The sequence below is a fragment of the Peromyscus leucopus genome, chromosome 11 (assembly GCF_004664715.2).
Source record: "Peromyscus leucopus breed LL Stock chromosome 11, UCI_PerLeu_2.1, whole genome shotgun sequence".
NCBI lineage: Eukaryota > Metazoa > Chordata > Mammalia > Rodentia > Cricetidae > Peromyscus > Peromyscus leucopus.
This window is the reverse complement of record NC_051072.1, coordinates 22,455,028-22,477,312: the sequence shown is the minus strand read 5'-3', so window position 1 is coordinate 22,477,312 and position 22,285 is coordinate 22,455,028. Positions and strand designations below refer to the sequence as shown.

General features: G+C 39.9%; 1 protein-coding gene across 6 annotated transcripts in view; it reads left to right on the top strand.

Annotated features, from left to right (window-relative positions):
• Prlr (prolactin receptor) overlaps positions 1–22,285 on the top strand; it is a 175,589-nt gene that overhangs the window by 132,379 nt on the left and 20,925 nt on the right. For all 6 annotated transcript variants that reach the window (XM_028895079.2, XM_037209389.1, XM_028895077.2 and 3 more), the window contains 7 exons: positions 4,223–4,332; positions 11,758–11,890; positions 13,433–13,602; positions 17,622–17,791; positions 19,267–19,408; positions 19,853–19,952; positions 20,469–20,538. In XM_028895079.2, the coding sequence (XP_028750912.1) occupies positions 4,266–4,332; positions 11,758–11,890; positions 13,433–13,602; positions 17,622–17,791; positions 19,267–19,408; positions 19,853–19,952; positions 20,469–20,538 (852 nt within the window). In that variant the 5' untranslated portion in view covers positions 4,223–4,265. The remainder of the gene's footprint in view (positions 1–4,222; positions 4,333–11,757; positions 11,891–13,432; positions 13,603–17,621; positions 17,792–19,266; positions 19,409–19,852; positions 19,953–20,468; positions 20,539–22,285) is intronic.

Below are 22,285 nucleotides of genomic sequence, written 5' to 3'. Positions count from 1 at the left end.
TTATAATAAAGGTTTTGCCTGCTGGGGGAGGGATGTGACCCCTGAAAAAAACTGATGGTGCTCCTGCAGATTGTCCTACAACCATGCACATACAGGCAGCGCTAAGTGAATTCAGTGGATTAAAAGAAAAAAAAGCACATGGAGTTCAAAGGGAATAGTGGTGTTGGGGATAGATGATAAATTGGAGGGGGACAAAGGGAGGCATATTTGATCAAAATGTATTATATGCATGTATGAAATTCTCAAACAATTTTTTAAAGTTTGCCGAAAACCAGAAACAACCCAAACATCTAAAATATTAGAATTAATGAAGAAATTATAGTATTTCATTCAATGAAATATAAATGAAATGAAATGAAAATAAATTTTGTAAATTTGCATACAATAGCCAGAATGCATCATACAACAATGTAGAATGGCAGAAGCCAGACACGGATTCCTACAATGCTTGTTGTGTGATCATATGATATAAAGTACGCAGACGAATCTTGTGCTAGAAGTCAGGAAAGGACTGTTGGGATAGGTAGAGATCAGGAGGAGCCACCAGTTCTATTTCTGGTATACTTTTTTTTATTCTTTTGCAACTTGGATGGTAGCATAGATCTATTCACTTGGTAATAACTTATTGCGGAATGCTTAAGGTTGACTCTTTAAGTCTTGAATTGGCTTGTCCATCAAGGATTGGGCTTCTAAGAGCTAAGAAGATCCTCACAATCTCCTTGCTTATTGGGTCCATTTCTCTGGTTAAGGAAACTGAGACCACAGTGACAGAAAAGCAGGATGGAGCAGAGACGACAGGAAGCTCCTAGTATCAGTGGGTGGAAGCAAATCCCATACCATGGGAGAGCTGAGGCTTCAGGCTTTTGTAATTGATTATCTCAAGGACTAGGTGGGCCGAAACATACAGAGAGAGTCTCAGCAGAAAGGACGAGGGGCTAACACCAGGCAGTGATTTGTTGAGAGTTCAGGTCTGTCCTATCTAACATTTGATGGGCATACTGCCTCCTCCCCTATAGTATGCCTCCACAATGGGGTGGGGGGCTCTAACTAAGGCCATGGGTCCCCCAACTGGTTTTCCATCTAGGGAAGAGTCACTCTAGTTCCCCAAAAGAATGAGCTGCCAGACCACAGACTGCAACCTCAGCTGTTGGCCTCTGTGGAAGAGGGCTGGCTGAAAGGGAGACGGTAATGAAGAGGAGCTTTTGGAAAGAGTAGGTCTAAATAGGACCACTGCTGATACAGAAAGCATCCTCGGGGAGAAGAGGGCTAAGGAGTTCGCTTGGCATTTGTGCCACAGCAGAGTGGAGCATGGTAGGAGTCTGAATAAGGTCATGGAAAGGGGCATGGAGATGGGCAAGTCTGAGGATTCAGAAGTAAAGAAGCCAAATCAGGCAGTTCTGGTCAAAGGAGATGAAAGTTGGGAGCTCACCATAAACCTGCTCATAGATAGAGACTTCACTTTTCAAACACAGTCATACTTAGAGAGTTGGTAATATGTGGATCCTGAGATGACTGCCCTTTGGCTGAGTATGCAAGGGTCACTTTTTGCTAACTGGATTCCAAATATTAAAATATTTGCACTACAACATCATGCAAAGTTGTGGACCTTCCTTGGTATCCCAGCCCCAGCTGAAGTGGCCAGTAAGGGGGACCATGCCTGTTTTTGATCAGGATCTGCTTGCAGTGGAGAACTGATTCAGACAGAGACATAAAACCCAAATCTATCCCTGGGCTAGCATCTGCTACCACAAAAACTGGTCTGTGAATCAGCAAGAGGTATGCTTAATGGTAGGACAAAGGTACAGCATCCCATTGACCAGAGATAACATTTAGCATAGCTCCACTGAAGAAGAACAGTTGCTGTTCTGTTTCCCTCTGAAAGTTTGCTTACCACACCATGGTTACCTTGCCAGAGAGTGTAAGATGAGGAATGAGTTGGGAAGCCATTGTTAAAAACACATTAGGAACATGTCTAATTCCTTGGCACAGGAGGCTGGGGCATTGGAAAATGCCTGGGTGTGACCAGATTCCAGGGTGTGTCTCAGGAAGTCATAGGAGAAAGTTGTTGTCTTACACATGCATAGAGCGGTTTCTGATAGCATTTTTAAAAGGAGAAACTTAAATGAGAAGTTTCTTTGATCCTGCCCTAGCAGAAGAGAAAATAAAAACAAATAACTAAATCCACTCCTGCCTCTGCTTACCTTGATTCCTATCCTAGTATTGCATTTGCCAAACAGGCCCAGCCCTGTCTGGCAGAGCTTTCTGACCTCACCCAGGAGGGGTGATTTATAGCATGGTGATCTCAGGTGTTGTTTTTGTGATGCACAAAGGAGTAAGGAAATCTCAATAAAGAGATATTATAGAACATCTTCAGCCAGGGAGCAGAATCCCACTTCCAAGCCAGGCTGAGCTTTAAAGATGGCCAGGATGAAGATGCACACGAAGCTTAGACAGATCAACACTATTGGAGACCCTTAAGCACAAGTAGAGTGACAGCTGAGATAACCTCTACCTGTCCTAGCTTTCAGGCCCCAGTTCACCCAGGTCTTGGCGGACTTCTCCTCACAGGCCTTGCCTCATGTATCTCCCCTATAGAAGGAGACAATTTTTCTATATCACAGATATCCCACAGATATCATGATTTCGCAGATGCTCTGGGACTTGCCAGATTGCACTCTCCCGTTAGCATGTGGTTGACAGCCTATTAAACTGTTTCTCTACATTCAGTTTCCATACCTGGTACAATGGAGCGGGTGGTGGTAACCAGTATCTACTGGGACCACAGAAAGAATAGAATGAAATTCAAGTGATGACTCAGCCCAGGGCCTGGACTATAAGTGAATCATTTAAAACCCATTTGAAGTCTCTGACCACTTGGTTGAAAGAAAATGCCCCCCCCTCGAGAGTTTAAAAGAAGTAGATTAGATTGAGAATATGCTACCTGGGGGGGGGGGAGAGTGGGAATAAGGAATCCAGGGAAAGCAAGTGAAAGATCTCCAGCACTTCGATGGGCCCGTGAGTGGGTCAGCAAAGTTCTGAACCTGAATCCTCAATGCAAGGACACTGCTTATTGGTGCCGACATACATACCCCAAGCTTCCAATGTCATTAAAATGTCTATTTCTGTGTGATTTCACAAACAGTAGTGGCAGATTTAACACACCTTTAAAAAATTGTCCATTGAGTAATATGTGTTTGACAGATAGAAGGCGTTCCCTGATCAGGAGGAATGGACAAATTCTGGTCCTTTAGGGGCTCATCAGGCAACTCTTCACGTGGCCTAAGATGGGCAACTTTGCCTCCTAGATATTTTTCCCTTGATTTACAAATAAAATTTAAAGGGAGATTAAAACCATGTGTTTCTGGAAATTTACACATAGTTCATCAAATCTATTGTTTTCTGGGCAATGTTTGAAGTCTAATAAGACTAATGAGAATTTTTTTAAAAAAGTTTTTTAAAATCTTTTTTTTTTTTTAAGGAACATGTAAGGCTTTGAAAGCTGTTCCAAGAGTAAAAATAATAATATTAATAATAAATTGCTCAAAACTCTCTAGCCCTGCAGGTTCAAAATTGACTTATTACTCTGACCCCAAGAGATTTGAATTATTACTGGAGTTCATTGTCTCTTGTTATGGGGCTTTACAGAAAAGAGAAAGAGGCCACATGGAGGGTCACTAAAATTCGTTATGAGGTTTGCTTCATAGCCATGGCTATATCCCTGGAGACTTCCAGAACTGTCTCAGCCTGAACTTCCACTCTCAGTCTGGCCCTATCAGTAAGTTGAGCTGGCTCAGAACGCTGGAGCCAGAGCCCTCCGTGAATAGTTCTCTTGCAGGGCTCACACTCTATGTTACATAAGTGGGTGCCGTGCTCTTAGACACCTAAACAATGCCGTGGAAATAGAACAACTTTGGTGAGTGCAGAAAACAAACCCCAGACAAGTGAAAAGCCAACCGCCTTGACTTCCCTTGAACTCTCGCGTCCGTACGTTGTTGTTTGACGCCCTCTTGTGGTGAAATCTTTGCCAGCATGTGTGAATCAGTGCTTCTAAACCAAGCCATCCCATGCTACATTTTCCTACATTCTCTTCCCCGCTGTTTTGTTGGTCACGTTAAGCAGGAACAAGAATCAGTTGCAAGCAGGTTATTTATCCAGAATAAAGTGGTGCATGTGCCTGGCCGGCTGTAACGGAGCAGATGTTACCTGGTGTTTTCTCTTCCAGGGAGCCTCTGATACATTGCCTGTAGCAAGAAACAGGAGCCAACATGAAGGAAAACATGCCATCTGCCCTTGCTTTCATCCTACTTTTTCTCAACATCGGTCTTCTGAATGGTAAGAGACCCTCTTCTTACTCTCCTTGCCTCAGGTGATTATTGGGGGGTAGAGGCTATCTCAGTCTGTTGCAATGCAGTTGTGAGAAATGAAAACGTTCGTGTCATTTGCTGCTACTAAATTATTTGCCACATTTCTGCATTAAAATTAATGCCAAATCTTATCACTGTGTTCCCTCTCTTCCGCCCCCGTTTTGAGAGTAGATTGAAAGGGCACTGGGGATGCCAGGACCTGAGTTCCCATCCAGGTTGTAGTCACAAGCTGTGTGATTTGAACCCCTTGTCTATCTCACTGTTTTTAATTTCTCCAAGGGAGGATGGTGATATCTCACAAACTTCAGATGAAATAATGTTTGTGAACATACCTTTGAAAAACTATTAAGGAATGTAAGTGATTGCCATTACAAGGTGGAAAACAGGTGTAACCACTTTCAGTGTGGGTGCTAATAAGAGAAACAAAGCCACAGCTAAATTAAAAGGCATGTGATTGTCTACATAGGTTTCCACATCTATTTCTATGTACTTCTGGGGGTGTGTACTTATGAATGCAGCCATGTACACACCAACTGCTTATGGTACCTGATTGTAAATGTTTCTGTGTCTGTATATGTATATGTGTGTGTGGATACCAATGAGTAACCTCTGTGTATTTACATATGTGTATATTGTTGTGTGTATGTGTAGCACTATATATTGCCATCATTATGCCTTTGTGTGTATTTTCTCTCTGGATATATTTTACATGAGTGTAATGTATTATGTATTTACTTACTTCTGATGTGGAATCTGTGTAGGCAAGTGTCTGCATTTCTTGGACCTGTATAATATCCCTTGTGTCTGTTCACTGAGACAGTCCATAAAGTTAGTTTCCTCAAGAGGCATGAAAATAACATTCGACTGGTTGTAATCTCACAACCTGACCTTTTTCCCTTGAGTTTCCTAAAAGTGCTATTAATAACCAGTAAAAATGTAGAAGAGATAAGTTCAGAGGGAGGGGAAAGAGAGGGAGAAGGAGAAAGAAGAGAAGAGAAACAAAAATCATGATAACCCATGAAAGAAACTCTCAAGTACTCACGTAATCAACAACGGCCCTGTCCAGCTTCAAGTAGCCTCACTATTGAGCTACAGAGTTTGAAGGTTGGCTGTAGACAAATTTCTAAATGGTCTTTTTAAATAAAAAACATGGAGCCAAATATAGGGGTGAAAGCCTTAGATCAGGGAAATAGGAAAAGCCACCAGCCAACCTTACCTCACCAACTCTGCAGCTTCCAAATGCAAGCTTCTTCCTGTCTTACCCATGCCTTTATTGCCTTGCTGTTCTGCCCTCTCATTGGCTTTCTTAGCCCAGTTACCTCACTTCCTTGTCACTGTCTGTCTGTACAGATCTCCAGGTCTCTATGGTTGGTACTGGGATCAAAGGTGTGTGTCACCACGCTTGACTCTGTTCCCTAGTATAGCCCTGAACACACAGAGACCCTGCCTGATGATCGGATTAAGGGCGTGTGCTGCCTGACTTTTTATTTACTTAAAGTGGCTGGCCTTTTCCCTGATCTCCAGGCAAGCTTTATTAAAGCACAAATTAAATATCAACACATTTTCCCTTTTTTGTCTAATAAAAATTAAAAATAAATTTTAAAAAGTTATAACTAATATATGAAAAACTAAATACAATAAATACAATAACTATATATAATATATACAAGCAATAAATACATCAACAATGTCTAGTCTATTTGACAAATTCAAAGAAATTATTCAATTATCTATTCTATTTTGGTGAGTCAAAATGTACCTAATTCACTTTCTATCCTAACTTATATTACCAACAGAAAACTATCTTATGATGTCTTTCAAACTTATACACAACACCTGTTAGTGAGTTTCCTTTCTGAATTTCTTAACAAGGAAAACTGTAACTATAACTATCTATTCTTCAACTCCCTCAGAGACCCAAGAAGGAAATATTACCTAGTAAAACATGAAGTGCAAACAAGCAACTCCAAAAAAAAAAATGTGAGTTGACAGAAACAGTCAGCTGCCTGGACAGTCATCTGACTTTTCTCTGCACATTGGGGCATCATCTTCCGCCTATAGGCTTAATGTATCTGACAGACTCATTTGTGAAGTAGGATGTACACAAGGCCTACAGCTCAACTTCACATCCAGTGAGAATATTTCATGTACCAGATAAACTTGAATTCCACCAGTGTCCTGTCATGATTCAGGATTTTAAATTCTAGAAATTTCTGGTGTTTTTGGAATTCAGCCACCCTTTCTTCTTGGCTTGTGGTTGGCTTCATCTCAGCATCCCATTCTTCTTGGCTTGTGGGTGGCTTCATCTCCTTTATTAATTGCCAGTCTACCATTGAAAGGCTGGACTCTGTTAGCTACTCCTTCAAGAATAACTGTTTCAGCTACTGTTTCAATGCACACTAGAAGTCATCAGTCCACTGCCTGTTCAGCTGCCTTTGAAGAAAGAGGCACTGTGCCTTTTCAAGACTGCAGAGTCACTTCAGGGATGGTGCCATATTGTCCTAGCCTCAGAGGACACCTGTTGCCAAAGCTGCAACCACATTTACCTTAGCAAGGATCAGTAGTCCTTTGTTTTGTGTCCTGTCTGTCCATTTTGGATAGCATGCTGTCAGCAGTTGATGCAAGGGCACTTTGTTGCCCAGTGGCTAACTTTTGCCACAATCAAAGTTAACTCCACATGCATTTTCATCAAAGCCTCTATCTTCTCTGAAGTATATTGGTGCTGCCAGGAGCCGACATGTCTCATAGTCATTAAAAAAAAAAATCTTATGTTATTAAAACATTTAAATGCCATATTCTATAGATCTCTGAAGAGTTTGAAGATGACCTGTCTATCTAAAGCACATCTCTGCTTGACCTTGAAAACATACCTAATATGACTACAAATTTGATTATAATGTCTAACTACTAACTTTCATTTCTTTATATCCTAAGAGTTGGTAATAATAACATTCAAAGATTAGCAAATTGCATTACATTGTTAAATGAACTGTATAGGTACAATATTTTGAACAAGATTAAAAATATATGTACAGCATTTTCTAACAATATCAATCTCAATATGTATATATAATTTATATATAATATGTAAAAATCCAATTCAATGTAAAGTATTTAAAACTAGCAGTTGTCTTTTAAATCTACCTTTTTATCTATATCATATCTATATCCTCTCTTTTTTCTTTTCAAAGTAGATTCAATAATCTACCCTTTATTCTATCATTTCTATATATCTTTTCTTTCAGAGTAGATTCAATAATCTAGCTCTTATCTATATCCTCTTTTTTCTTTTCTTTTTTTTCTTCAAACAAGAACCTTAAATCTAATCTCCTTTGTTTAGCCCTTTCTTTGACCATTAACATCAACAACTTGTAACCAACCATCCTAAACAATGACAATTATCCCAAACCCAAAACCCACTGAAAGACCAAAAACCACCCACCCCACCTCTTGGGAATATGGGCGTCATGTTCTTAAAATTACTTCCTACTGTTTGGGAGTGAAGGCATCTTTAGGAGATCCTGAAAAGAAAAATTTGGGGTTAATTGTCAAGTTCCAGAGTAGTAGCTGTATCATTTGTTGTCCAGCTTCTACATAATGTCAAAGTGCAGGGCTTATCTCAAGTCATCTCGAATAGTCTATGAGGCTGGATCATCTCAGCTAGCCATTTCAAAATTGTCCTGAGCAGTTTGTAGTCCAAAGCTGATCTTTTGGTGGTGTCTGTCAGCTTAGTGGAATTACTATTGTCCACATGGAATCATCATTGTGGGGTCCCATCATCTTTCTGGAGACTTCAAATTTGCTGTCAGGCCTGGTCTTGATTCCCTGCCAAAAACTGATAGAGACTCCAACACACACAAAAAAACATGTATAGGCAGCTAAATGAAGCCTATTTTCTAGAATTAATTAGTACTCTATATGACCATTAATATAATAATGAAAGTTTAAAATACGTATATATTAATCTTATAAATTTTGATATAAAATTCATACCTTAAGAAAAGTTTAAAGAATCAAAATAGAACCAAAGAATTGAGATTAGTGGCAATGGAATAGTCCCTTAATTCTTTGATTTTCTTCTGTCCCATATCAGATGGCTCTTTCTTCATACATGATACAGAGATTTTTGCATTTTCCTTTTAACAATATGCTTGGGTTTTTTGGAAGTTGCTCACAGTGCTCTTCCTATTTACTTAGGTAATATTATATCCTTCTGAGGTGTTTGATGTAGTTGAAGACTAGATAGTTACAATTTTCCTTGGTTATGATAAAAGATAAATTAGATATGAAACTTCAGACTCACAAATATAGGATAGATAGAATATTTTCTATAATTTTGCCAAATACAAATAGACTAGATATTATAATTATAATTCTTGCTTGATAACTGTTCTATTATATGTAATTTTACTATGCTAAAGTTAAAACCTTCCTTTTTGATTAGACAGAAAAGGGGCGGTGCTGTAGGATGTTCTGTATGCTGTGAATATGTGTTGCTCTGATTGGTTGATAAATAAAATGCTGATTGGCCAGTAGCCAAGCAGGAAGTATAGGCAGTATAAGCAGACAAGGAGAATTCTGGGAAGAGGAAGGCTGAGTGAGGAGACACAAGCCTGCATCCAGGGAGCAGCATGAAATGGCACACAGGTAAAGCCACAGAACACATGGTGGCAACATATAGATTAACAGAAATGGGCTAAGTTTAAGTGCAAGAGCTAATCAGTGGTAGGCCTGAGCTAAAGGCCAAGCAGTTTTAATTAATATAAGCCTCCGTATGTTTACTTGAGTCTGAGTGGCTGTGGACCGGGTGGGACACAGAAAAACTTCAGCTACAGTTGGCAGTAATAATGGTTTGGATCTTAGGTTTTGTTTGTTTGTTTGCTTGCTTGCTCTTTGGTTGGTTGGATGGTTGGTTGGTTGGTTGGTTGGTTGGTTGGTTTTTATCAAGACAGGATTTCTCTGTGTATCCCTGGCTATCCTAGAACTCACTCTAGAGCAGGCTGGCCTCAAACTCAGAGATCCACCTGCTTCTGATTCCTAGTGCTGGGATTAAGGACATGCGCCACCATGTCCTGCTAGTTTGGAAGTTTTTTAACGAATGTTTCTCTCTACATCACATGTTTCTCCTCACCCATAACAGAAACAAACAAGAAAAAAGAAACCTTGTATTTTTGCAATGAGTCTTTTGCAACATCACTATCCTGACAAAACCTTCCCTGGAGGATGAGCAATTCTCCAAACATTGGTAGATACACACAAGGTACACACAGATTCTTTTCTGTGAGTTCCTGTGACACTCTGTTATCACTGACTGGCCAGCCTTCTTTCCATGGCCCCATTTGGTGCACCATCCATTAAATTCTTCTTCCTGGATAGATTGTATACCGACCCCCTTTTCTAATCCATGATCCCTTGCCATGATTTTTCATGGCATGTTCTCCTGGACTAAAGTTTCATCCTGAGAGCCAACATAAAAGGTTGAATAAATGTGGGGAAAGATGTAAAAAGCCCCCTGAGATGCTAACACCAATTTCTGAAAGAAAACTCTTTCTACTCCTGAATTTAGCATTGGATCCTCAAGTGGGACCAAAAAAAAATAGGAAAATGAGATATACTGTCAGTTATGGTTGGCCTCCCAAACTAACAGCATCATGACAAAGTCACAAGGTTATTATGTTCCGCTTTCAAGCAAGAGAATTGGAAATCAGCTTACCAAGAGCTTTGAAGATTAAGCTAGTGAAAAATCTCATCCCCTTGGCCACATCACCTCCTGCAGACTTTCTCACTTTTTGTGCTGACAGTGGGAACATCCCTTATCTAACCATGGTAGCTCAGAGTGAAACTACCCCCATCCTACCTCTTACCATACTGCCTGCTTTGTGAAGATCCACAGAACTACAGGGAAGGTTTGAGTCACCTACTCAAAAAAAGAACCAAAGGGAGGGGGAAGAAAAAAGTAAAAGGGGATGGGTAGTAAATACAAAAGTAAACTAAAAACTAAGATTCAGAAAATAGCAAAAGGAAGAATTAGGGGATAGTGAAACTAGACTATAAATCTGTAGAGTTCTCAGCCACAGGTAGGACATCTATATTACACACACAAACACACACACACACACACACACACACACACACACACACACGACTTAGGAGCCATTTTGGGAGAGGGGATGGAAGGACTGTGAAAGCCAGAAGTCAAGGAAGACTGGAATGAAACAGTGACCTCTGCACATGGCAGGACCACTAGACTCATAATTTCACAGTAGCTGAGGTTGTGTGCAGATGGCACAAGATAAAGCCAGTCAACAGTCCAACATGGAAGGGCTCCTGAGTCTCCATCCCTAACTGAAGTACTATTGACATCTGACAACTTCTAGGGGATCTTCAGCGTCAATCTAAGTGTATAGCCCCTGTGTGTCAACAAGACTCCAGTGGATAACTAGCCTTACACTTAGAGGTTTATAAAAATACATCAGACTCTCTCTCTCTCTTCTCTCTCTCTCTCTCTCTCTCTCTCTCTCTCTCTCTCTCTCTCTCTGTGTGTGTGTGTGTGTGTGTGTGTGTGTGTATGTGTCTCACTTGCTTGCTCTGTGTGTGTGTATGTGTGTGTATGTCTGTTAGAGAAAGAGAGAGTTTGTAAGGATAAAGGCCACAGTTAGATCTAGGAAGAGTTAGGGAGGGAAGTGGGGAAATGAATATATTCAAAACACATTGTATGCATGCATAGAGGTTCCAAAGAATTAATAAAAATATATTTTTTAAAAACTGAATCACTCGGCCAAGGCTGTACAGAGTCAAGGTAAAGAGGAAAGCAAAAAAAAAAAAAAAAGGAGAAGGCAAAGGAGGGAGGAAGTGACCGGGGATACCCAGATAAAGGGCCATAAGTGATGCAGATAAAGACAGGGGTAGAGTTAATACTGTGGGAATGCCAGAAAAGTATGATCAGAGAGGAGACATGCCACAAAGCAATGCACTAACTGTATACACAGGTCACTTGTCAATGGGGAAGAATGCTTCAGATGGTAACACTAATGCTATCTAGACTCTGTGGGAAGAAGAGCTAGCTACATAGTCTCCATATGCATCCGTCTCTCTCCCCTTGCACTCACTCTTCATTGAAATTTTTGTTACAGTAACTCATAAAAGTTTTTGTTATTTCCATCTCAAAATGCAAGCATACACCACAACCCACCATCATCTAAGTGCCCTGCTAGCTCGAGAACAGCACAGAGGAATGTAGTTGGATGCTGATGCAGTGGCCTTTCTGAACAATGGGCCAAGGCCTCGTCACTGGCCCGGGTGCCAATCATCTGCCTCTGTTACCAGCAGCTCAGTTAAGCACTTGAATGGACCTCAATATCAATTCTAATGGCTTATGGCTATTTTGTTTTAGGACAATCACCACCTGGAAAACCTGAGATCCACAAATGCCGTTCTCCTGACAAGGAAACGTTCACCTGCTGGTGGAATCCCGGGACAGATGGAGGACTTCCTACCAATTACTCACTGACTTACAGCAAAGAAGGGTAAAAAGCTCTCTTCCATCCTATCCAACCCCACCATAGTGCTCACATGCTCCAGGCCCAAGTTACATTAGTTCTTATTATAAATTCCACACTTTCCTGGATATATATCAATAAGGCTCATACCACAAGGATAGGGATCTGATGTCTCTAGCCCATCTTGTTCTGTAAAAGCATTTTACAAACTCAGTCTTCAAAAATGCACATTGACCAGTATCATTATAAAACTAGTCAACTTTCCAAATGTCTGTCACAAATTTAGATTACAGCCCAAGTCACCATTTCCTATGGGTTGCCTAATCTTAGCTGCTCAGCCATAACCACATGACATTTGTAGGGTTTTTTTCTTAGTTAATACACTACTTTTACAACATAACAATTATATAAACTGTGTGATTTGTGGCAGCCATGGTACATTAGGTTTTTCGAATGTGTTTCATGCCCAAGGGAAAAAAATAACATTTAAGGAAAAGAACTTGAGGATTTTTTTAAGCAAATTGCTGAACTGAAGGATACAAGTCATGGGAGAACACATCTGTAATCCTAGCATTCTGTAGGCAGAGGCAAGAAGATCACAAGTTCAAAGCCAGCCTGAGCTACATAGAGAACCCTTATTTCAAACACAACAAGAAAATAAAATCAAGATCTCCTGAAGGCCAGAGTTAAATGTAACATTGCCAAGAGGGCAAAAGTAAGATCATCTCTAGATGATAATTTTGATAAAATCATAATGAGACTCTCCTAGAAATCTTAAATGAGCTATAGGAATGTTAGTCAAGCAAAAAGTACCCTTCCATATCTTGGACCTAAAAATAAAGTATATATTACTGACAGAGACAATCATGCCACTTTCCAAGGACTGCTTGTATACAACGCTGTCCTTCCATATGGGATCCAAAGAGGCATGACACAAATATTTAAGGACCCAGAATTATAACATCCTCTAACACCTGTGTGGTGTGAGTGGAGTTGAAGCTGTTAAAATATGAGCAACTTAATGAGCCACATGGGGCTGAAATATCTCATTTCAAGGCCACTTCACTCTGTTGCTCACTTGACCATCTGAAGTGTACTGACATCAGTGTGTCTCCTCCTAAATCCTTTTGTTTAAATGTATGTCAACATGTTTGCATGACCAACACTGCATTATGGATGATCCCATAATATGAATGTGTGCTAACAAAGGTCCCAATTGCCTGAGGTGATCCAATGGTGATACCATTGGTCTGAGTGTGCCTTGGCCACTGGTAACTCAGGTAACTCGGGACAAACCACAAGGTTCATAGAGACACCTTCAGAAAAAAGGGTTAGTGAGCAGCGGAGAACTGAGATGCTAAACTAATCTCTCCACCCATTCTTCCAACACAATTATTTCCCTCGCTCCCAGCTGGTATAGATAGAGCACCGAGCCACTGGGATCCATTTTTCTGCTTTTGTTCTTGTACTTTGAACACCTTATCCCCCAAGTCCAATAATATTAATCTATTAATAGCAAAAATGAGACTCTTGTTTTCTTATCCACTCTTAATGTGTTACTTGTTGCAGAGAGAAAGACACCCATGAATGTCCAGACTACAAAACCAGTGGCCCCAACTCCTGTTTCTTTAGCAAGCAGTACACTTCCATATGGAAAATATACACCATCACAGTAAATGCCACTAACGAAATGGGAAGCAGTGCATCGGATCCACTTTATGTGGATGTGACTTACATAGGTAAGGGGAAGGGAAGTGGGTGAGGAATTTGTTACTGTTATGTTATATATAGTTAGCAAAAGTCTAACTCAGTTTGGGTCTTCCTGGTTTATGTATTGATCCTAGATAAGAAAGGTGAGAGAACTCACAGTATCTCTGTTGGGCAAGCATTTTGAATCAACAGCATTGATTCTTGACAAGCAAGGTTAGGCCTTGGGATCTTTGAGTTCTCATGTTTTCCCTCAACTCTAATCTTAGTGTCTTAAATCCAGTGTATGTGTTCTGCATGCTTCCTTTATTAATAGTTCCCTCAGCCCTCTCCCTGCAACCCTGTCGCCTTCTTTCCCAGGCAACTCAAATTTCTTTTCTTTTTGGTGGGGGTGTGCTGGAGATGAAACCTAGAGATGGACATGAAGGCAAGCATTCCCCCACGGAGCTATACCAACAGCTCCAAACGTCTTGTCTTTCTCCTTGTGGAAGACAGAGATACTCTTCAGAAATGAAGGTCTTTAAAAACATCTTCAGGTTCTGAATTCACAGGAATCATTCCAAATACCTTGTCTGAAATTCAGCTCACCACAATATCATATCTACTTCATTATGAGATATTATTAGACAAAGACTGGTGGAGGTAATGGGGCTATAGTTTAATGCTGCCTAGTATAAATTAAAAAAAAACCCTAGGTTCAAATATTCCCAAAATATAATAATAATAGTAGTAGTAGTAGTAATAATAGGAAGTAGGTAGTAAGTGGTCAAACATTACGGTCACTTATATATTGTTTATAAAAAAAAAAGCATTCATAAAGCAGAGCAGTAGATCTGAGAGTTCCTCGCTTTGCATGATGAGCATTATGTAGCAGGGCAATTGGACACAGCTGCAACGACCTTTATGGTTAATCCAGACAGTAAATAGGCTCCTAGGAGAATAGGTAGGATGAGGAGAATGAGGTTCTTATTTATCTTAGATAATAATTTATGAAGTAGCTAATAAGGTTTGAAATTACTCAAGCCTTCCCAATCTAAGTAAGACCACCCAACAACAGAAAGCAGGCTGAGCCCTACAGTCATCACATATCTCCCTCCCAACTTCGTGTCCTCATTTTTGTTTTTGTTTTTTAAGAAATTTTTTTAGCCGGGCAGTTGTGGCACACGCCTTTAATCCCAGCACTCGGGAGGCAGAGGCAGGCAGATCTCTGTGAGTTCGAAGCTAGCCTGGTCTACAAAGCGAGTTCCAGGAAAGGAGCAAAGCTACACAGAGAAACCCTGTCTCGGGGCGGGGGGAAAAGAAAGAAAGAAAATTTTTTTGTTCATTTTACATACCAACCACATATCCCTCTCTCATTCCTCCTCTCACTCACCCCCAGCCTTCTCCTTCCTCCCCCAACCCAACCCTCATTCCCTCCTCAGAAAAAGTAAGCTCTGGGAGTCCAGTTGAAGAGAGGGAAGAGTGATTATATGAGCAAGGGGGGTCAAGATCATGATGGGGAAATATACAGAGATAACTGAACCAAGCTTGTGGGAACTCATGAACTCTAGACCAACAGCTGTGGAACCTGCATGGAACTGGACTAGGCCCTCTTCATATGGGAGACAGTTGTGTAGCTTGGTCTGTTTGAGGGGATCCTGGCAGTGGGACCAGGATCTAATCCTGGTGCATGAGCTGGCTTTTTGTAGCCCATTCCCTATGGTGGGACTCCTTGCTCAGCCTTGATGCAGGGGGAAGGGGCTTGGTCCTGTCTCAACTTGATATGACATGCATCATTGACTCCCATGGGAGGCTTTACCCTTTCTGAGGAGTGGATGGGGTGGGTAGAAAGAAAGTGGAGGAGGGACTGGAGGAGAGGAGGGAGGGGAAACTGTGGTTGGTATGTAAAATAAAATAATAAATAAATAAATAAATAAATAAATAAATAAATAAAAGCTGCTTCTGGGTTTCAAACAACAATCATGACGGAATGTGTGACATTAGACCAGTAACTGTCCCTCTTTTGGTTTCTCTTCTACCAAAGGGGCACAGTAATACAGGTGCATGACATTGGGGGAGGGGTTAAATGGTGATTCATTGTTAGAATATTAATTTAATTCAGGGCATATGGTGTGCATTCAAGAAATGTCAGGATTTTACTAGTGGGAATTCAATGAACATTTGGTAATGGTAATCCTCTCTAGCACTTTGCTTCTTCCTATTCCCATGGGGTCTTCATTTATCATGGTCTCTTTTTCCTTATTCTCCCTCTCTATTCTTGATCCATCTGAGATCTCCCGCTCCCCTAAGCTCTCTTTCCCTCAACCCTTGCCCTTCATTACCCCCACTCATGTCCATGTTGTTCATGTAGATCTCATCCATTTCTCTGTCATTGGGTGATCCCTGTGTCTTTCTTTGGGTCCTGTTTTCTAGGTAGCCTCCCTGGAGTTGTGAGTAGCAGTCTAGTCATCCTTTGTTTTACATCTAGTATCCTCCTATGAGTGAGTACATACCATGTTTGTCTTTCTGAGTCTGGGTTACCTCACTCAGGATGATTTTTTCTAGATCCATCCATTTGCCTGCAAACCTCATGATGTCATTATTTTTCTCTGTTGAGTAGTACTCCATTGTGTATATGTACCACATTTTATTTATCCATTCTTCAGTTGAAGGGTATCTAGGTTGTTTCCAGGTTTTGGTTATTACAAACAATGCTGCTATGAACATAGCTGAGCAAGTACCCTTGTGGTATTATTGAGCATTCCTTGGGTATATGCCCAAGAGTGGTATAGCTGGATCTGGGGGAAAATTGATTCCCATATTGATTCAAGCTCCATATTGATTTCCAAAGTGGTTTACAAGCTTGCATTCCCACCAACAGTGGAGAGCATTCCCCTTGTTCCACATCCTTTCCAGCATAAGGTGTCTTCAGTGTTTTTGATCTTAGCCATTCTGACAGGTGTAAGGTGGTATCTCAGAGTTGTTTTGATTTGCATTTCCCTGATGATAAGGGATGCTGAGCAATTCCTTAAATGTCTTTCAGCCATTTGAGCTTCCTCTGTTGAGAATTCTCTGTTTAGCTCTAGAGCCCATTTCTTAATTGGACTGTTGGGCATTTTGATGTCTAATTTCTTGCGTTCTTTATATATTCTGGATATCAGCCCTCTGTCAGATGTGGGGTTGGTGAAGATCTTTTGCATTCTGTAGGCTGTCACTTTGTCTTGTTGACTGGAGACACACGCCTTTAATCTCAATACCAACCATAAAAGACATGGAGATCTGTATAGAAAGGCAGTGATGAGGAGATCATGTGGTTGTGTTTACAACCAATGAGAAGGCAGAACAGAAAATCAATAAAAAGAATGATACACAGGAAGTAGGTCTCTTTTTAGAGGAGAAGGATGACAGTGGCATCGAAGGGTAAGAGAGGGTTTTTAGTATCAACTCTTAGCTACTACTCTGACCTCTTAGGCTTTTAACTCTGCATTTGGCTCTGTGTTTCTTATTTAATAAGACTGTTACATCTACACTGTTTTCCACAGGAGTGATGTATATTTTGAGTGTAGAATATAGCTGATGAACTAAAGGCAAAAATATGTAAACTTGTTACCTGCAAAGTTATAAAAATGAATGAGTGATGCTCAAAAAGATATGCAGACTTTCAAGGAGATGGTCACTCCCAACTAAGGAAAAGAAACTATTTCCAATTCCTTTTCCAATAATCTCCTATACCAACTTTGACTTGAAACTCCCATCCCAGTTATTAGCACATGGTCATTGCCATTAAGGGAAAAAATTCGAATATGTATATGAACCTGACTGGTAGAAAGTGGAGCAGACAGCCAAAGCAAAATCTCAGTCACTTATTTTTGTTACTATTCAAACCCCATCTTCAAGTACAAACATGATTGATCACATATTAAGAGTAAGAAGGTATTTATCATGTTCTCTAGGAGCTTATAATCCAGTGGGGAAAGTGGGTTGATAGAAAATGCAAGCCATGGTAGGAAACAGTAGGGTCAAAAAAAGATCCAAGCTATGAGAGAAACTAAAATTTCTTTTGTATCTACAGTTGAGCCAGAGCCTCCTCGGAACCTGACTTTAGAAGTGAGACAGCTAAAAGACAAAAAACCGTACCTATGGGTAAAATGGTCCCCACCCACCATAACTGATGTGAAAACTGGTTGGTTTACGATGGAATACGAAATTCGATTAAAGTCTGAAGAAGCAGATGAGTGGGAGGTGAGTCAAACAGACGTGTATTGGAGAAGCCATGTCCTTTTGGTAAGGATAAACATCTCACAACTGAGTAGATAATTTCCCCAATTACTTGCCCACCATGTGGGCATCCCCTTGCAGACATAGCACTGCTAGATGAAGAAATGCCATCTCCCTTCTACTGAGATTGAAGGATGTTCATATTCACAAATCTCACAAAGACAGTTGCTTGTACCGGACAGGTTCTCCCTTAGGTTCCCAGTTTACCTTCCTAAGTATATCACAGACAACATATACTGGAAGAACATAAACTATACTGAGGCTGGAGGCAAGAGAGTCAGTTTAATATGTCCGTGGTCAATGTTTTTAAAGAAATGCTTTGTAATACTTCAGTGTAAAATGATAGTGCCACTATTATAGGCATTATGGTATTTTACCCTCTGTCTCTTTTGGAAATGGGACATTTGCAAACATAGTCAAAATAATATGATCACACATTTTAAAAGGTAACTAAAATATCCAAATAAAATATAGTGGTTAGTCTATATTTTAATCCTCCCTGGCTCAGTTTCTTCGAAAATACCTTTAACAGTTGGTTTGTCCAAACCAAAGTCTACTTCAAGACAGTTTTAATGTAGTAAGAAGAGGCTACTTGTTTATAAGGATGTCCCACAATCTTCCCTTTTTATTAGTTCTTTGTGCAATCACTTAGCTAATATCTATGCCCCTGTACTGTCTGCAACCAGACTTTAGATTTGAGGACTTGATTAGATTCAGGTTGAATCACATGTAACTCAACATACTCTATAAGTAATTAGTATGAACTTCATACTATATTCATCATCAACAACAACAACAATATCATTATCATCATCATCAGGAGGCATGAGCCATCTGGTTGACCTAATATAAATGATACTAAATTTGAGGTCTAGGTTCGGGAGGTAGAAACCTGATATCTCCTTTGCTAAATAATATTTTATTTGTGTACAATCACTTCAACATACATGAAGACTTGGTTTTCTTCTACCTAGTACTTTTTACATCAACTAGTAATCCTTTAAGTCAATCAATTTATTGGAATTTGTAAACTAATAATTTTATTGTCTCTTATGTGTATGTGCTAACTTGTTAACAAGAATCCTGTCTTTCACTAAGTAAAGTGGGAAGGGGGTGGAATTGTCTTTCTGAAATAGAGTTCCAAATGAAGACATAGAAAACCTTTTAAACTTTTGTGAGACAATTTTTTAAGAAAAAAATTTTATTCATTTTACATACCAATCAAAGATCCCACTTTTCTCTCCTCCAATCCCTCCACTCTCCCCATTGTGAGACATTTTTAAGAGGAAGAAAAGGATGGAATAGGGTAAGGAAAACAGGGCATCCTCTAAGCACAGTCATGTCTACATAACTCCCTAATAACTTAAGATATAAAAGAAAAATATCATTCCTCATAACAAGAGTCAGAGGTGACTTCCATTTTTCTTGTTGTTCCTTAGACCCATTTTACGGGGCAGCAAACACATTTTAAGGTTTTTGACTTATATCCAGGACAAAAATACTTTGTCCAGACTCGCTGCAAGCCAGACCATGGATACTGGAGTAGATGGGGCCAAGAGAATTCCATTGAAATACCCAATGGTGAGTGTTTTGACTGTGTTTTTCCCTATATTTATAAGTATTATTAGCAATAAAATTTCATGTAATAGCTATTAATATAGAAACTATTTTTAGCCTTATTTAGAAAAGTAGGCAGAGATATGATTATCAACTCTTAATCTAACAAAAAGACATTTGGAAAAGTTGTATTCTTGCCTGAATTATAGTTGGTAAACACACCAGTTTCTAGAGTAAGGTTACAGGAATAAGTCTAGAATGTCCTCCAAGGACTCGTTGGTCATTCATTCTGACCTCCCTATTTGTCTTACGCCTACCTACTATTGATGGGTTGCTTTTCAAGTCAAGAAATATAAGTAGAAAGAAAAAATCTTGAGTCCAAGAGTTTCATGTGTTATATTTGGTAATTGGTTTTTAATGATGATATTGTGTATGATCAAAGCTCTCTGGTTGTTTTTTTTTTTTTAGATTTCACCTTGAAAGATACAACCGTATGGATCATTGTGGCCATTCTCTCTGCTGTCATCTGTTTGATTATGGTCTGGGCAGTAGCTTTGAAGGGCTATAGGTACTATACTGTCTCTTTCTTCTTTCAGTCATTGTTATTGGGAATAATGACAAAAGAACCAAACACTGATATAAAGATGATGGAAACCAACAGGCAGCCTAAGCATATTATTTATCCATTAGTGCCAGTACTTTTTCTCATACAAAAAAAAAGAAATCTTTTATCAGTGGTTTGTTTAAGTATTAAAATGTGCTTATTGAATCCAGTGCTCTTTCCATAAAATAGGGACTTAGAGCTATAAAATTGTGGAAATTTGGCTCAAGCAGCTAACATTGAAAAAACCAAATGGAACAAATAATCCAGTAGCTTGAAATTAGCATTCAAAAATTAGCCAGTGAAGGTATAGTGTATGTCTCTACAATTACCTCTCTCTTTTACTCCTACTTTAATACAGTCATAGAATTCAACCTCTTATAGCCCATGCATCAGCTATTTGGGAATTGGGGTGGGGGTATCTCTTTCAAATTTATAAAGAAAATATGAGTCATTTATCCACTCTCACAAATTATTTTATAGCATGATGACCTGCATCTTTCCACCAGTTCCCGGGCCAAAAATAAAAGGATTTGATACTCATCTGCTGGAGGTAAGTGACAGAAGCAGAGAATGTGATGTGACTCACCGCTTGGTGATAATTAAGTTTATACATGCACACTCAATCCTCATCAATCCATCCTGGCCCTCTTGGTCATCTCTTTCCAGTTGCCTCTCCTCGTCAGCACATAGGCTAACAGAAGAAAGTGTTTGGGATGTGTGTGTGTTAATCATCACATGCTAAAAGTCAGAGATCAAAGAGAGAAAGCCAAGAAACACTCAAACTCATGGTGAGGCTTGTTACATTGCCCATTTTGGGCTGCTCCCAAAAAGTGGAGATGACCATTTTGTTCAAACAATGAGTTTAGAAAGAGAGCAGATATTTTTAACTAGCTCATTACCACCATCTCCCTTATACATGAGTCCAAGCTTCGACTTGAGTGTTCTTTATAGAAGCCACTGTGACAGAATTTTCCATTGTTCCCATGCTCCATTTGAGTAGTCAGTAGATCAGTACTCTATGGGCTGGTATTTTCCAAGCACACTAGATTGATTTGAGACAGAGTTAAAACATTTCTCTCTGGGTTGAAATGTATAGTTTAACCTACCTTAACAATGGTGTATAAAAAAGCCATCACCTGTATATAAAAGTAAATGCCAGTCAATGCAAGTGCCACAAATTTAAGCTTATCAGAATGTAAGAAGTAAATTTGATTTGTCTCTCAAAATCATTTTGATTGTAACTATTACAGCAAGGACTGAGCTGAGGAGTTTGGACTTCTGTGCCAGTGGTCTTACCCACTATTCAGGCTAGTATCGACCTTTTTAAAACCAACAGGAATGTCTCAGCTAAGCAAATTACCTAGTATCTGCCTCATAGCTCAACCTACTAGCCACAGAGACCTAATGATAAATGGCTACTTTAGGGTTACACTTTTTTATATTCTTTTCTTAAATTATCTCTAATCTTCAAAAGAACCCTTGCAGATAAATGGCATTACTCCCATTATAAAATTGGAGAAGCTATCGTCCAGAAAGGAGAGCAACCTATCCCAAGTCATATCTACCTGATAAGGGGTAAAAGCCAAGACTTAGCCATATGACCTAAGTCAGAGGACTGGGGAGAAGAGGGGAAGAGAAAAGAGACCAGAAGAGGAAAGAGAGGAATAGGAGTAGAGAGAGATAATGTGGAATAGGAGGAAGAGAGAGAAGGAGGAAGGAGATGAAAGACATAGAGAAAGAGTAGAAAAAGAGGACAGAAGGGAAAGGAAAGGAGGAGTGGAAATTAGTAAAGGGAGGAATATGAGAAGGAGGGGTGGTAGGAGAAGCCAGAGACAAGGACACTCACTCCACTGTCACCACATCCCAGAAAGCGGTGCAAGAGGACAGGCAGCCAGCCATTACATCTCGGAGCTACTCAGCAGCGACAACCAGTGTCAGGTGTCTACACAAACATGACGACTTCAAAAGTTTCACAAGACATTTTCATTCCATAGTGACATGTTTATCATACATTGAGTAGTGCAGGACTTGCCCATGAAGTTCAAAACCACTATTAGAGACAAAGAAACATTATGAAAGACATAAAGAAAAGTATTTGGTGAATAATACTCAAAAGATGCTTATAGATGGCCTGATACACACAGTCTGCAGTCTGGGGGCGGGGTGGGGTGGGGTGGGGAGGAGCAGTGGTTGGATACTGTGAGAGTGCTCACAGAAGCCTTCTGCTGAGCAGGAGGAGGTGGAAAGCTTCCATTCCAAGACTAAGCAAGATACAGCATGGCTGCTGCCCCAGAAAC